The 13,912-nt window shown below is 60.8% G+C and overlaps 2 protein-coding genes and 1 long non-coding RNA gene across 11 annotated transcripts; 2 read left to right on the top strand and 1 right to left on the bottom strand.

The window, feature by feature from the left end:
* Positions 1-1,220: 1,220 nt before the first annotated feature.
* ABHD15 (abhydrolase domain containing 15) lies at positions 1,221-7,723 on the bottom strand. Its single transcript, XM_002718908.6, has 2 exons — positions 6,843-7,723; positions 1,221-3,191 (listed from the first exon to the last, which is right to left on the bottom strand). The coding sequence occupies exons 1-2, from the start codon at positions 7,721-7,723 to the stop codon at positions 2,666-2,668; spliced, it is 1,407 nt and encodes a 468-aa protein (XP_002718954.2). The 3' UTR covers positions 1,221-2,665.
* LOC149121210 (uncharacterized) lies at positions 2,369-5,256 on the top strand. Its single transcript, XR_016223896.1, has 2 exons — positions 2,369-2,481; positions 5,016-5,256. It is a non-coding gene; the product is annotated as an uncharacterized LOC149121210 (long non-coding RNA).
* On the top strand, positions 7,722-13,807 carry TP53I13 (tumor protein p53 inducible protein 13). Of its 9 annotated transcripts, none has more exons than XR_011383614.2 (7): positions 7,722-8,360; positions 9,451-9,519; positions 9,742-9,783; positions 12,348-12,476; positions 12,579-12,779; positions 12,869-13,400; positions 13,481-13,807. XR_011383614.2 is itself a non-coding variant. In XM_017348936.4 (7 exons), the coding sequence occupies exons 5-7, from the start codon at positions 12,633-12,635 to the stop codon at positions 13,591-13,593; spliced, it is 792 nt and encodes a 263-aa protein (XP_017204425.3). In that variant the 5' UTR covers positions 7,980-8,360; positions 9,451-9,519; positions 9,742-9,783; positions 12,348-12,476; positions 12,597-12,632; the 3' UTR covers positions 13,594-13,807. The 9 variants fall into 9 exon arrangements, 8 of the variants coding, with proteins under 8 accessions (XP_051680563.3, XP_017204425.3, XP_051680559.2 ...); XM_017348936.4 differs by having other exon boundaries at positions 7,980-8,360; positions 12,597-12,779; XM_002718907.6 differs by lacking the exon at positions 7,722-8,360 and adding an exon at positions 9,108-9,263 and having other exon boundaries at positions 12,597-12,779.
* Positions 13,808-13,912: the final 105 nt, after the last annotated feature.

The raw sequence follows: 13,912 nt of genomic DNA on the forward strand, positions 1-13,912 counted from the left end.
CTTAGAACATCTTCACTCAAAACTGAGGTGATGTCTTCTCTAAAAGAGAATTGGGTGACTTGTTTTTCACACTGCCATCTCCAGCCAAGCCACCCTGGAAGCCTTTGTGTGAGTACAGGAAATACTAAGTCTTCATGGGAATTGAGTTGAGTTTAGCCCGGTCTTGATGTCAGAGCCCAGAGCTTGACAGCTGCCTGCTTCCTGCATTCTGATCCAGGAGGACTGGGTCTCCACTGCTGAAACTCGTCACCAGGCTTTGGATTGTGTTTTCTTCCCCTACCACTTGCAGGTGTTTATCAAATAACGAAGAGACCGAAAGAAGGGCAAACAAGCACAGGGGCCTCCACCTGCAGACACGCAGTGGCACTGCTTTGGGGTGTGTGCTGCTGGTTCTTGGTTCCTCAAACTCACACTTGCCATTCTGTTCCAGCAGCTGCACCCCCTCCAGACTGCGTGCCTGGGGCTGCTCCGTGGTTTCCATGATGAGCTGTTCAGCAAAGCAGCGCCAATCTGGGCTAACGGACAGGGTTACCCAGGCCTTTTCCTGCGTGAACAGGAATCACGCTTTCTTGGCAAAAAGGGGCTCTTCAGCCCTGGTCTTCAAGCGGTGATGGGAAGATAAGGGGACGTGCAATGCGCCACACCTGGCAGGAGGAGGGCCACAGAGGAGGACGATGCAGGGTTTAGGTAACGGGCCCAGGGAAGCTGCACTCGGGCTGTTCTGCCACCCTTCTGAGAGCCGGAAGACCGCAGCTGCGAAGTATTCTCCCTGGCAAGCTCTCTCCTTTAAGAAGGGAGCCACCATTTCTCCACCAGCTAATCTCGACCCCGAGTCCTGGGGTCTCTGGCCCAGAGAAACTATCCAGGTTTTTACCCTCAGGGATCCTTAAGTCTTAGCATGAAGGACCACGTGGCTGCTTCCCACTTTGCAGTCGATGCTCAGTGATCCTAGGGCACGCGGGACTGCAGGCCCCCAACTAGTTGAAATCCCCACTGTACAGGATGTTGGCCTGGGAGATCCATGTCAGCCATTCTCCCTCACCAAGCCTTAAACCAAGGTGGTTCACCAGCTAGAGCAACTTCTTCAGATTTCAGTTCCTTTTTGTTTCTCCTGTTCAGAAATGGTGAAGTGTGTCAGGAGGAGGAGGAGCAGGAAGTAGGGAGGTGGAAGAATTTTTTCACAAGAGTATAATGTACATCAGACACTCAATGCTTTTCAGTTTAAATTCCTGGAGTTAGTTGAGAGATTCTTATTTAATACAAATGAGTAAGACAGGGGCAGGTTGTGCAAACATGAAATCATGGCCAAACCAAGCCTTGGAGGTGGCTTTTGACACAGACTTCTCTTCAATAGCACTGTGCTGTTTTGAGGTCAACACAGGTGCCCTCTTTCTCAATGACAAATTTAAAATAAAACTTTGGGGCAAAGCTTTGGAATTTTAGTAACACATGGAACCAGAGCTCCTATTGCCAAAATCATCGTCACCATGGCCCTATCCAAAGCAGGATCTGTGGATCAGTCTGTACACTGCATCTGACTCCAGTCTGCAGTGTTTGTTCCTCATGAAACCAAACACCCGCTTAGTCACTGAGTAGCCAGATCCCGACAACAGCTTTTGTGCCTTCTGTACAACTGAGCAGACAAACACGCTCAGGCAGTCAGCACTGATCTGTGCTTTTGTCTTCTCTGGTCCCCTTAACTCTGAAAGGGAGAGGCTAGTGGTCGTGTCAGGGAGGGAACAACTCTCCAGAAAGCCTCGGTTATGAGGACTGTACCTTTCACTGATTAAATAAAGCCCTCATCTCAGGAGAACTATTCTGGTGGGCGGTTTCGGAGGAATCCCTGAATGTGCTGGAGCCAGCATCCCAGGGAGCCTGCCTGCAGCAGTCGTGCCTGGCAGAGTCCTGAGGCCACGTGTGAGGTGCGCTTGTTCCTGCAGCGCCCTTGGCATCTCTCCTGGGGGCCCGGGGGCCCAGGCCAAAGCCCCCTTCCAGCGGAGACTTGCAGAGCTCCTCTTTGAGATGCACCTCAGCAGCCCAGATGGGCGCTCACATTCTCCCCGAGTGAACCTCACACTGCACTGCCCGCCTCTGCTGCCCTCCTCATGCCCGGCCAAGCCTGCAACAGTCACGCAACCCGGGGGCTGCTGGCACAGCTGCCGACGCAGTCACAGCGGAGCGCCCCAACCACAGAGCAGATGAGGGAAGTGGGGCCGAGACACAAACATCCTGTCCTTTCTCCATCAAGTGGCTCCTGCTCAGAGCCAGGGTCGCTGAGCTGTCTGTGTGGGACGGAGCGGTGCACCGGCACGCATGAACCCAGCTTCCCTGGAGCCACTGCTACCAAGAGCATTTTTCTCCTGGGCCCGCAGACTTAAAAGGTGCTGTTCTTTGTCTTATGAAGCCAGTGATTGGTGACAGTGCCGTGAGTGCCCCGGGTGCTGGACCAGCGAGAGCCTGGGCAGTTTTGTGCAGGGCATGGTGAGTGCAAGCTTGCTGGAAGTTCCATCTCTTTCCACAGAGCAGCTTAAGAGAGAGGGGCCTGAATCAGGGGCACGGAGCGGGAGCTCCCCGAAGCAGCCCTCAGCAGCTTTGTGGGACACCCCCATGCCCAGCTCTGCTCTTCCATGAAGGACGGGGCGGGGGGAGGGGCTCAGGCCAGGTCTCACCTCGTGTATGATCGCTTCCAGCTAAAGCTCTCCTCCAGACTGGAAGAGGGAGAGACCTCCCGCTTCTGCAGGCTTCCCCAGCGACGCCGGCCCCCTAAGACTGACGCTCGGCGCCTGCTCAGCCCTTTCAGCCTCTCTTCCATCCGGAAGAACTCAGTCAAGGCCCTGAAGGAGTCCAGGATGACCTCGTGGCTCCAGGCCGGCAGGGGCTCCCGGCGCAGGAAGCCGCAGTGGCCTCCGCGAGGACTGAGCAGCAGGAAGAAGTAGGGGTTGCTGTGGAAGAGCTCGGCGGGCAGGGTGAGGTCCGGGGCCCCGCACACGGGGTCGTCGGCACTGCAGATGCACAGCACGGGCACGGCCGCCTCGTCCACGTCCCGGAGGGGGTCGTTGCGGTCCCAGTAGGTGTCCCAGCTGATGGGGAAGGTCTTGGTGTGGCAGAAGAGGGTCTCCTCGAACTCCCGCAGGGTGCGGCTTCTGAACAGCCTGCTGGTGTCCACCGTGTCCTGCAGGGCCGTGGCGTACCTGGCAGCAAGAGGTCGAAGGGGTGGGGGAGGGGAAGAATGAGAACACCATGCTGACAACAGAATTCACACACGGGTGGCCAGCAGGCCAGATTCTGGCTACAGAGGCTTTCTTGGGCTGGCTGGCACTTTACAAAAAACTTCCATTTCACGGCCGTCATGTAAAATCAGTTATGTAAAATGCAGGCATGTGGCTTCTTGGGGGAAGTGGGACGGTGGAGCCACATGGGTTGTCATTCCTTGGTGGCAACAACTGGTTCCTCCCCCCTTCCTGTGTCCCTGCCCAGCCCTGGGGACATCTGACTCCACAGCTGTGCTCCTCCTCACCTCAACCTCAGGCCCTCTCGAGGGAGCCTGCTGGGAGCCATCACCCGCTGAGCCCTCCTAGGAGAACAAACTCCGGGCTGGCATTGCAGTGCCGTGGGTTAAGCGCCACTTGAAGCATGAGCAGCCCATATCAGAGTGCCTGGTTGAGTCCCGGCTGCTCCACTTCCCATCCAGCTCTCTGCTGATGCATCTAGGGAGGCAGTGGATGACAGCCCAAGTATTTGGGCCCCTGCCACCCACGTGGGAGGCGTGGATGGAGCTCCTGGCCCAGTCCTGGCTGTTGTGCCATTTGGAAAGTGAACCAGCAGATGGAAGACCTCTCTCTCTCCCTCTCTCTCTCTTTCTTTCAAACTTTCAAATAAATCAATGTTTATTAAAAAGGAGAAAGAGGGGCCAGCATTGTGGCTTAGCAGATAAAGCTGCTGCCTGCAATGCTGCCATCCCATATGGGTACCTGTTCAAGTCCCAGCTGCTCCACTTCAATTCCAGCTCCCTGCTATGGCCTGGAAAAGCAGTGGAAGATGGCACAAGTACTTGGGCCCCTGTTATCCACATGGGAGACCCAGAAGAAGCTCCTGGTGGCTTTGGCCTGGTCCAGCACTGGCCATTGCAGCCATCTGGAAAGTGAACCAGCAGGTAGAAGATTTCCCTCTCTGTAACTCTGGCTTTCAAATAAATAATTCAATATTTTTAAAAATTTGACAGGTAGAGTTATAGGCAGTGAGAGAGACAGAGAGAAAGGTCTTCCTTCCGTTGGTTCACTCCCCAAATGGCCACCATGGCCTGCGCTGTGCCGATCCGAAGCCAGGAGCCAGGTGCTTCTTCCTGGTCTCCCATGCGGGTGCAGGGGCCCAAGCACTTGGGCCATCCTCCACTGCCTCCTTCCTGGGCCACAGCAGAGAGCTGGACTGGAAGAGGAGCCAATATGGGATGCCGGCGCTGCAGGCGGAGGATTAGCCAAGTGAGCCATGGCACCAGCCCCAATAATTCAATCTTTTTTTTCTTTTTCTTTATTTTTTTTTTTTTTTTTATTTTTTGACAGGCAGAGTGGACAGTGAGAGAGAGAGACAGAGAGAAAGGTCTTCCTTTGCCGTTGGTTCACCCTCCAATGGCCGCCACGGCCGGCGTGCTGCGGCCGGCGCACCGCGCTGATCCGATGGCAGGAGCCAGGAGCCAGGTGCTTTTCCTGGTCTCCCATGGGGTGCAGGGCCCAAGCACCTGGGCCATCCTCCACTGCACTCCCTGGCCACAGCAGAGAGCTGGCCTGGAAGAGGGGCAACCGGGACAGAATCTGGCGCCCCGACCGGGACTAGAACCCGGTGTGCCGGCGCCGCTAGGCGGAGGATTAGCCTAGTGAGCCGCGGCGCCAGCCCAATAATTCAATCTTTAAAAAAGAAACAGGGCTGGCACTGTGGCTTAGCAGGCTAAGCCTCCGCCTGCAGTACCAGAACCCCAATGGGCACCGGTACGAATCTCAGCTGCTTTTCTTCTGATCCAGCTCTCTGCTATGGCCTGGGAAAGCTGTTGAAGATGGCCCAAGTGCTTGGGGCCCTGTACCAACATGGGAGACCTGGAAGAAGCTGCAGTCTCCTGGCTTCGGATCCGCTCAACTCCATTCGTTGCAACCATCTGGGGAGTGAATCAGTGGATAGAAGACCTTTCTTTCTGCCTCTCCCTCTCTCTGAAACTCTACCTCTCAAATAAGTAAATTAATTAAAATCTTAAAAAAAAAAAAAGAACGCATGGGCTCAGGCAATCCAAACCAAAGACAGAAGCCCCGCCTTCCCCACCATTCTCATTTTACTGAAAATTGTGTTAATTGTTGGGCTTTCACTTTTTTAGAAAGCAAACATGCTGTCCTGATGACAAGAGAATGCCCCGCTTGGGCACAGCTGGGGCAGGTGCTCCGGAAGCGTGCTGGCTGGCAGAGGAAACAACTGGAATGGAGCCGATTTACTGCTGGTCTCAGAGTGCTCTCTGCAGCCCCCTGGAGAGGGCCTGACACCCTGACAAGGCAGGCAGGGCGGGGGACCAGACACTGGGGTGAACCACTCCAGCCTTGGCCAGATGAATTGAGATCGGTGTCTCCTGCAAACATTCAAAGATGCTCGCCTGAGTTTTCGGTCCCACACTTCCATCAGAAGGGCGGATTTCCTCCTCACCTCCCTCACCCCGCCCTCCAAGCTGGTGGCCAGGGTCAGTGTGCTGGCTGGGGAGGGAGGGCGTTTGGGGACAGAAACTATGGCAGCTGAGCCAGATGAGGGCGCCTTGCCCCCGCACTGCCGGAGCTCTGGGTTGCTAGGGCAGCGCCCTGGCCTGTTGCTGAGCTCAGGGAGGGTGTTCAGCCTAGCGCCAAGGTGCCCACACCTCCTGGCCAGCGCCTGCGCTCCACTCCCGCTCTGGCTCCTCCACGGTTTCCCGTGGATGTAGCCCCTGGGAGGCAGCAGGGGTTCCGCATGAGAGCGAGCTGGGCTGAATTCCCAGCGTGAGGCTTCAGCCCAGCGCTGAGCACACCAGCCGATCCGAGCGCGCTCTCTCTCTTCCTCTCAAACAAGCTGTAAAAATTTAACATCACCATTGCCACCGTTTACGGAGAGCCTCTTCTGTGCCACCTCCTCCCCTTTTGTTTTCTCATGTAACCATCTGTAATAAAAATGGAGTGGTTCTCAACTTCATTTAACTGCATAGGGAAGGGAGGCTTGAAGGGGTTGGCGGGCTCGCTGGAAATTCAGGGCTGAAGGCAACCGAGCCTGACCCCACAGCCCAGGTCCTTCGCTAGCCCTCACAGTTGCCAGACGTCTCCCATCTCATTCCGCCATCTCCTAGCAAAAGCCGGGAATGTCACTCGGGCTTTCTCCATGGCAAAGTCTTGCCTGTCACCTTGGCGGTCAAACAGTTCTGTTCCAATATTTTGTATTAAATGTGTTGAATACACACGTAGGAACAGGCGAAATCAGGTAGGCCTAAAGAGTTCGAATAAATCCCAACAGCGTCCCCACTTCTGCGTCCTGACATCTCCCCGCTCAGAGCCTGTAAGTAAACATTCTGCACAGATATTCGGTAGCAATCGCTGCCCTGGCCCTGAGCTTCGGACCAAGTGGAGGCAGGTGCCGCTCTGGGGCCGGCAGGCCAGGTACTCAAGTTGCTAGGACACCTGGGGCTGAGACAGGGCCCCCCGCAGGAGTCCCTACTGCGGCACAGCTAAACCCATCCGTTGCTTTTAAACCTGCTCCTAGTGTTGTCTAGACTGTAGCGTTCGGACAGATTTGGAAGAGGTGCGAGAAGAAATGGGCAACATGGCCCACGTCTGTTTGCCGTCACCCACCTGCTGAGGGCGATCTTCTGGTGGAGCAGAAAGCCCCGCTCGTAGGGCCACGGAAGGCCGGCTTCGAGCCACTCGCGGCAGCGCAGCACCGGCGAGATGCAGGCGGCGCCGGTCACGTAGCTTGAGGAGCCGCACTCGCCCAGGTAGGACAGCAGCAGCGCCGAGCCCGAGCCCTCGCTCACCGCGAACAGCGGGGCCGCAGGGTGTCGGAAGCGGATGTAAGTGACCGCCTCCTTGAGGTCCGACGGGTCCCCGAAGGACTGCAGCCGGGGGCTGACCAGCGGGCAGCCGTTGTGGCCGCGGCGGTGGAAGATGACCGGGTAGTAGCCGCGTTCCATGGCCAGCAGGCAGAGGCCCAGCACATTGCGGGTGAGGCGCCCCCACGCATTGGGGATCACCAGCAGCACCGCCCGAAAGCCCCCGGCGCCGGTGACCCGGCGGCCCTGAGCGCAAGGTCCTACGACCCAGTCCAGGGCCACCAGCCCGTCGTCTGCCAACTGCAGGTACTCCCGGGCCAGCTCAGGCCCGGGCCCGGCCGGCAGGACGAAGTGGACGAGGGTCTGCAGGTGGGGCCCGGAGAGCCAGGAGCGCGGAGCCGGCCCCAACGCAGCCGAGCGCCGCAGCACGCGCAGCAGGCATTGGGCCAGCGCCGACGGCTTACAAAGCAGGCTGCAGCCCCCCGGCAGCGGCTCGCGCCCGTCGCCGAACTGATCCGAGGGGCCTCCGCCGGCTGCCTCCTCCTCGCCGTCTTGGCCCGGAGCCCGCGGCCGGGTCCTGGCTCCGACGGCGCGCCTCCAGGGGCGCCCAAGCCGCGGGCCGAGCAGGAGGAGCAGGGTGAGAACGGCCAGGCACAGCGCCAGGACAGCGGCCCACGGCGGCATGGCGAGGCACGGAGCCCCCGGCGGGCAGGCTGCAGCGGGCCGCCCCCGCGCCGAGCTCGCCTCTGTGTCCGCGGCTCCGCCTGGCGCCCAGAGCCCTCTCGCGCGGGCGGGCGGGCGGGCGCCCTTCGGATTGGCTGCGGCCCCGCAGAGGCAGCCAAAGGGCTCCCGCCCGGGCCCTTTGTACAGCGATTGCGACAAGCAGGGGCACAGGGTGAAAGCGGCCGGGGCGAGGGGGAGGGTGCGAACGGAGGGGGCGGGAGCCCGAGGCTCGCGGGCCGGGGGCGAGCACCAGAGGCCCCCACCCCTCGGCCTAACGCGGCCTGCGGCAGGCGGGAGAGACCCTGTGTCGCTGCTCGCGGCTGCTCCCCGCGGCTCCCAGGGTCCCGCGCTCGCAGACCTCAGTGTGGGTCTCGGCCCCGCCAGACCCCGCAACGGCACAGTCACGCGGCGGCGGCGGCGGCGGCGGGGTGAGAGGAGGGTGGCCCCCGACAGCGGGTTTGCGGCGAGACGGTGCCCGCACCCGTGCGACGTCCCGCTGGCTCCGCGAGGAGCCTGGCGAGCGGGGACGAGCGAGGAAGACTTCACCGGGCATAAACAGCCCCACGCCCCCGAGAGCGAGCGGGGCGCCCTGCGAGGGGTGAGAGTCCGCCGGCGACGGCAGCCCTGCGGGAGGGCGGGGAGCCCCTGCGAGCCAGGAGCCAGGAGCCCGCTCCTGCAGGACTCCGAAGTCTGGGGCCGGACACCCCAACCCTCGCTCTGCAAATCCTGCAGAGGACAGCAGAGCCGACGCCCGGCTGACGGGCAAGCCCGGCCGGTGCGTCCCGTTAGGGCGAGGCCTGGCACTTCGCCACCTCACGGCCGCCAGTGCCTCTCTGGCCGCCGCCGGGCGAGCGACGACTGCAGGGGCCGGGGCAGGCCGAAGTGTGTGTGTGTGTGTGGCGGGGTGGGGGTGGCGCAGCATCGCCCGGGCCAGCCCCGGCCTCGGGACCCCGGGGCCTGATGTGCTAGGGCAGCCCAGGCCGTGTGGCAAAGTGCCGCTCCCGCTCCGGCAGGTCGGACTTGGGGAGCCTGGTTGCGGGTCACAGAGGAGCCCGCCGATCACCTCCAAGAGTCCCACTTCCCGCCCTCGCCCCTGCTCCAGAATCCCCCGCAGGCCCTGCAGCTGCTCTCCGCAGGCCACAGGGCCGCGCGGGGAAGAACCCCTGGGCGAGGGAGGTGGTCCTCCTCCTGCCCCGCAGCGCGCTCAGCCCCCAAGCTCAGACTCCTAACTTTTCCGGCTTGGGGTTTAGCACGCGAGCGCGCACGCTCGGCTGCTGGGGGCGGGCGAGGGGCGGGGCGGGGGCGGGGCGGGGGGCGCGCGCGACCGGGGTCTACGTGGGCGCGCGGGCGGCGCTGGGGCGCAGGGGAGCGGGGGCGCGGGGGCAGGGCGGGGCGGGGCGGCGAGCCGGGCCCCGGGTGGGCTGGGATGGCGCCTCCTCCTCCTCCTTCGCCCCAGCTGCTTCTCCTGGCCGCCCTGGCGGGGCTCCTGGGTCCCGGCGAGGTAAGGCGAGCCGCTCCCGGGAAGCCTTCCGCCCGGGCCCGGGATCTCAAAGCGCTTTGCCAGAAGTTCGCCCTGGAAGGAGTGGCGTGCTCGGAGGGGACTCCGTACTGGCGGGCTGGGCCTGGGGACGGAGCGGGCAGGGCCCTCGCAGAGGCCAGCGCCCCAGCTGGTCGCTTTGGACCCACAGGTGGTGACTGGGCCGGCGGAGGAGGCAGGAGTCGGCTGTCCGGAGGGCCTGTGGCCTCTGCCCCCACAGGTAGGAGTCCTGGAGAGCAGGAGGGTGAGAGGGGTGTGAAAGGGGAGCCGGGTCCTGCTCTGGCCGCGCCCCACGCGCACCCTCCGGGTACCTCTGCCGGTTCCTCCTGCCCCAGTAGCCAACTTTTCCATCCCAGCGTGGCCCTTGGGACCTGCCAGCACCTCCTCACCCAACACAGGGCGCACCCCGCTGCTCTAAGCTGTCGTCTTTGTCCATGTGTAGGTGTCCCCAAGAGTGACCTACACACGTGTGAGCCCAGCGCAGGTGAGTACAGTCACAGACCCACCAGAGCGTCTGCCCCTGGGAGAACCGCCCCCGCTGCTCTTTTTAGTCGCTCCCTTGCTAACCACTCCCTCAGGAAGAGGCACGGTTCCCAGTCCCCGGGGATGGTGAGCCGTAGGCCCCAGTGCGCAGAAGTGCTGTGGAGCGGCTTTTTTTTTTTTTTTTTTTAATACAGATTTATTTATTTGAAAGGCAGAGCAACAGAGGGAGGGAGAGAGAGAAAGAGAAATGCCCCATCTACTGGTTCTCTCAAGTTGGCTAAAACAGGCAGCTCTGGGTCAGCAGAAACCAGGAGCCAGGAGCTCCCTCTGGGTCTCCCACATGGGTGGCAGGTGCCCAGGCACTTGGGCACCCTCTGCTGCCTTCCCAGTGCTGGATTGGACTCCCACCAGCAGTCCGATATGGGATGTGGGCGTGAAGCTGGCAGCCTGCTGGACTGCCCTGAGCTGTGGAGTAGCGGGCTATGTGGGCAGGCGGCTGCCCGCGGGGTCAGGGTAGCAGGAAAAGCAATGGCGGGCTCCGACCCCGCTGTGTGGCTGCGGGCAGTCCGGCTTCCTGGGACCCAGTTTTCTGTACGAGCGGATGTTCTGCCTCCACCGTGAAGGGGGAAGGGTGTGACAGAGCCTGGGAGGGCACATGGCCGTGTCCTGTTAGGCATGCGTCCTGGGTTTCAGGCCCCAAACTGCGGGCTCAGCTTGCACGGCTGCCTCTCTCCAAGTGTCATCTTTGCCCGTAGTCAGAGAACTTTCTTGTCCCTTTGGGTTTTCATTGGTTTTTCCCCACACATAAATGCGTATTTACTGAAAAGGCATTCAGGAGGTAGAGATGAACAGGGCAAGTACGTGGTGAGAGCCAGGTGTTGCTCCGTAATCAAGACTGGAGAGGGCCGGCGCCGCGGCTCACTAGGCTAATCCTCTGCCTAGCGACGCCGGCACACCGGGTTCTAGTCCCGGTCGGGGTGCCGGATTCTGTCCCGGTTGCCCCTCTTCCAGGCCAGCTCTCTGCTGTGGCCAGGGAGTGCAGTGGAGGATGGCCCAGGTGCTTGGGCCCTGCACCCCATGGGAGACCAGGAGAAGCACCTGGCTCCTGCCATCGGATCAGCGCGGTGTGCCGGCCGCGGCGGCCATTGGAGGGTGAACTAACAGCAAAAAGGAAGACCTTTCTGTCTCTCTCTCTCACTATCCACTTTGCCTGTCAAAACACACACACACACACACACACACACACACAAAAAACTGGAGAGGACACAGGCATTTACCTTGGGCTGGCTAAGCAACTGTGCTAAGCCTCAGTTTTTGTCATCTCTAAATGGGGATAAAATAGTACCCTTCATGGTGGCAAAGTTTAAATGAGCTTATTCACAAATTCAGCGAACATCATTGTGGTAGACAAATAAACAGTGCGTGGCCTCAGAGTTTTCAGTCTAGTGAAGGGGAAAAAAAGGAGACGTTAGGGCTGTCATTGTGGCATAGCAGGTGAAGCCGACTCCTGCGACAGTGTTGCCACTGCTCTGAGTCTCGGCTGCTCCACTTTTGGTCCAGCTGCCTGCTAATGTGCCTGGGAAAGCAGCAGAGGATGGCCCCAGGGCTTGGGCCCTGCATTGGGTTTTCCTCTGCAATATCTAATGTTTGGGGATCCTATCTCCACACCAAGAGATGTTGCATCCTGTCACCTACCAGGCCCTTCCCTCACACAGCCCTGTCTGGCTTCTTAGACCTTAAAGAAGCCTTTTCCGGCCTCTCCCAACCCTTGGTTCCTCTTGGTGTTGTGGTCGGCTCACCACACAGGTGCTTCTGTTATTCTCCGCCACCCCTGGCCTGTCTGCAGCTCCCTGCTCTCCGCAGCCTCCCAGGAGAGCTCACAGCCTCCTCATCTCACCTGGTCTTGTCAGCCTTCTTTTTTCCATCCTCCCCCAAATTCCTGTAATGCTCATAACCGTCTCTTCCAGCTTCTCTGCTGACCACTTGGAGTTTGTTAGTTTACTCTTGCACTCGCAGTGGCTGTTCCTGAGTTTCTTACGCAGGCTCTGCTCTCGTTTGCATCTGCTGCAGCACATAGCTCAGTGCTGAGCGCCAGGTCGACTCAGTCAAAGAATGATTCATGATTAAGGAAGCATTTCAGTCCTGAGGTTGTGCACCTGCTGCCTGCATGCCCTGGATCGAGAAGCTCTTGGGGGACTGACTGCTTCCCAATCCAACCTATATGTAAAGACCTGGTCTTTGTTTGGGGGCGCTTGGAGTCTGGACTGTGCACCTGCAGAGGCGTCACTGTGCCGCAGGTGCAGAGAGACAGCTGAGGAGTGTGGTGTGCGTCTGGCCGGGCTATGACCTTTGAGGGTAGCCCTTGATGGAGATGAGGGGTGACGGGAACACACAGACAGGAGAGTGCACAGTAGTACCCGGGTTCCTCCATATTTTCCTGGGCGCTGAGGGTGGAAGGACCGTTTGGCCATCCTGGGACTTGCTTTGAACTGGCCCCCAGGATAGGGGAACATGAGACTGGGAGGGACTGGGGCTTAGCTGAGCGTCTCTGTGCCTCTCCTCCAGGCCAAGGCCGTCGGCTTCCTCTACCACCCCTGTGCCCACCCCTGGCTGAAGCTCCGGCTTGCCCTCCTGGCCCACACGTTGGTGACGAAGCCCCCGCTTGCCCCCGACTCCAGTCTTACTCGGGAGCGGGTAAGCGGCAGGTGGAAGGTGCTGTCGGGCAAGGAGGATGATGCCCCACGTGCTGGGAAGGAAAATTCGAGAGCTTGCTCCCCTTTCCCCTTTTGCTCTAAGGACTGATTCCTTTCATAGCCCGTGGTGCTGACAGCCTGGGGGGTGGCCCTGGAGATGGCATGGATAGAGCCAGCCTGGGCCGCCCACTGGCTGAAGAGGCGGCGGCGGCAGCGACAGAGAAAGGAGTGGCCCCACTCTGTCGGGCTTTCTGGGGCCCCTCCCTCTGCTGGAGCGGGGCTGTGTGGGAGGAGGTGTGCCCAGGTAAGGCCTGCGGGGCTGGCTCGGTGGGCAGCCGGATTACTGGGTTCTGTGCGCAGGCCAGGGCTCACCACCGTGTCTTCTCCCCTCAGGCCCTGGCCCTTGCTCGGCAGAGCTGGTGGCCCCCAGGTGCTGCAGGGACATCCAGAGGGCCCAGACAGCCCTCTCCCAGTGGTGCCAAGAGGCGGGGGCTGCGGGCCGCCCTGGGTCTCCAGCCCACTCCCTCAGGCCCGAGACCTGCCTCGTCTTCCTCCTGGAGCTTGAAGTCCCAGCAGCGCATGTTGGGAGCCTTAGATAAGGGGAGTAAAACTACAGTGCTGCCTGGGCTCCCTGAGAGCAAGGCCAGCTCCAGGACAGAGGCTCTGGAGCCCCATGGGCAAGGCAGCCCCGGCGGCTGTGCCTGCCCCACTCAGCCTTCCCCAGCCCCGCGGGCAGCAGCGCCTCCGCGGGCAGCTCAGGGCCCCACACCACGCACCGAGGAGGCCGCCTGGGCGGCCATGGCCCTGACCTTCCTGTTGGTGCTGCTCACGCTGGCCACACTCTGCACTCGGCTGCACCGAAACTTCCGAAGAGGGGAGAGCATCTACTGGGGGCCCTCCGCGGACAGCCAGGACACGGTGGCCGGTGAGTGTCCTCCCCCAGCCCCCCACCCCTCTACTCCCGGCGGTGGGCGTGTCCCTGACTGCACCCCATCTTGCCCGCAGCTGTGCTGAAGCGGAGGTTGCTAATGCCTCCGCGCCGCGGCAAGCGTTCCCGACGGAGACCCCTCCTTCCGCCCACACCGGACAGTGGCCCGGATGGGGACAGCTCTGACTGACCTGGCCCGGCCCTGCCGCTGTGGCGCCACGGGCTCCTCCCGCTGGGAGGCCGCGACCTCTGCCACGTGGACCCGCGCCGCAGCGCCCCCTGGTGGCAGACGCAGCATTGCCGAGGCCCGACTTCCTTGGGAGGGGTGGCCCCTGGGAGAAATGAAGCTTTGTGCCTCCCGTTCCGAAATTCCCCATATTTCTAATTAAATTATTTTAGTAGAATCTGGAGTTGAGCTTGTGCCTCTGCCCCACAGACTCCCACCCGGACGCCCGTGTTGCTTGCCTTAGCGGGGAGGGCACACCGGCTGCTCTCCCCTCTGCGGACCT

The sequence above is a fragment of the Oryctolagus cuniculus genome, chromosome 17 (genome assembly GCF_051225735.1).
Source record: "Oryctolagus cuniculus isolate XC-2025 breed Fujian yellow rabbit chromosome 17, ASM5122573v1, whole genome shotgun sequence".
In the NCBI taxonomy this organism is placed as follows: domain Eukaryota; kingdom Metazoa; phylum Chordata; class Mammalia; order Lagomorpha; family Leporidae; genus Oryctolagus; species Oryctolagus cuniculus.

What these genes read in the sequence shown, in the direction of transcription:
- TP53I13 (XM_002718907.6), top strand. Translation starts at nt 9,189, where the DNA reads ATGGCGCCTCCTCCTCCTCCTTCGCCCCAGCTGCTTCTCCTGGCCGCC. An exon ending in TGTGGCCTCTGCCCCCACAG is followed by an intron (nt 9,520 to 9,741) that starts GTAGGAGTCCTG and finishes GTCCATGTGTAG; the next exon opens with GTGTCCCCAAGAGTGACCTA. An exon ending in CACGTGTGAGCCCAGCGCAG is followed by an intron (nt 9,784 to 12,347) that starts GTGAGTACAGTC and finishes CCTCTCCTCCAG; the next exon opens with GCCAAGGCCGTCGGCTTCCT.
- ABHD15 (XM_002718908.6), bottom strand. Translation starts at nt 7,723, where the DNA reads ATGCCGCCGTGGGCCGCTGTCCTGGCGCTGTGCCTGGCCGTTCTCACC. An exon ending in CAGAAGATCGCCCTCAGCAG is followed by an intron (nt 3,192 to 6,842) that starts GTGGGTGACGGC and finishes TCTTGCTGCCAG; the next exon opens with GTACGCCACGGCCCTGCAGG.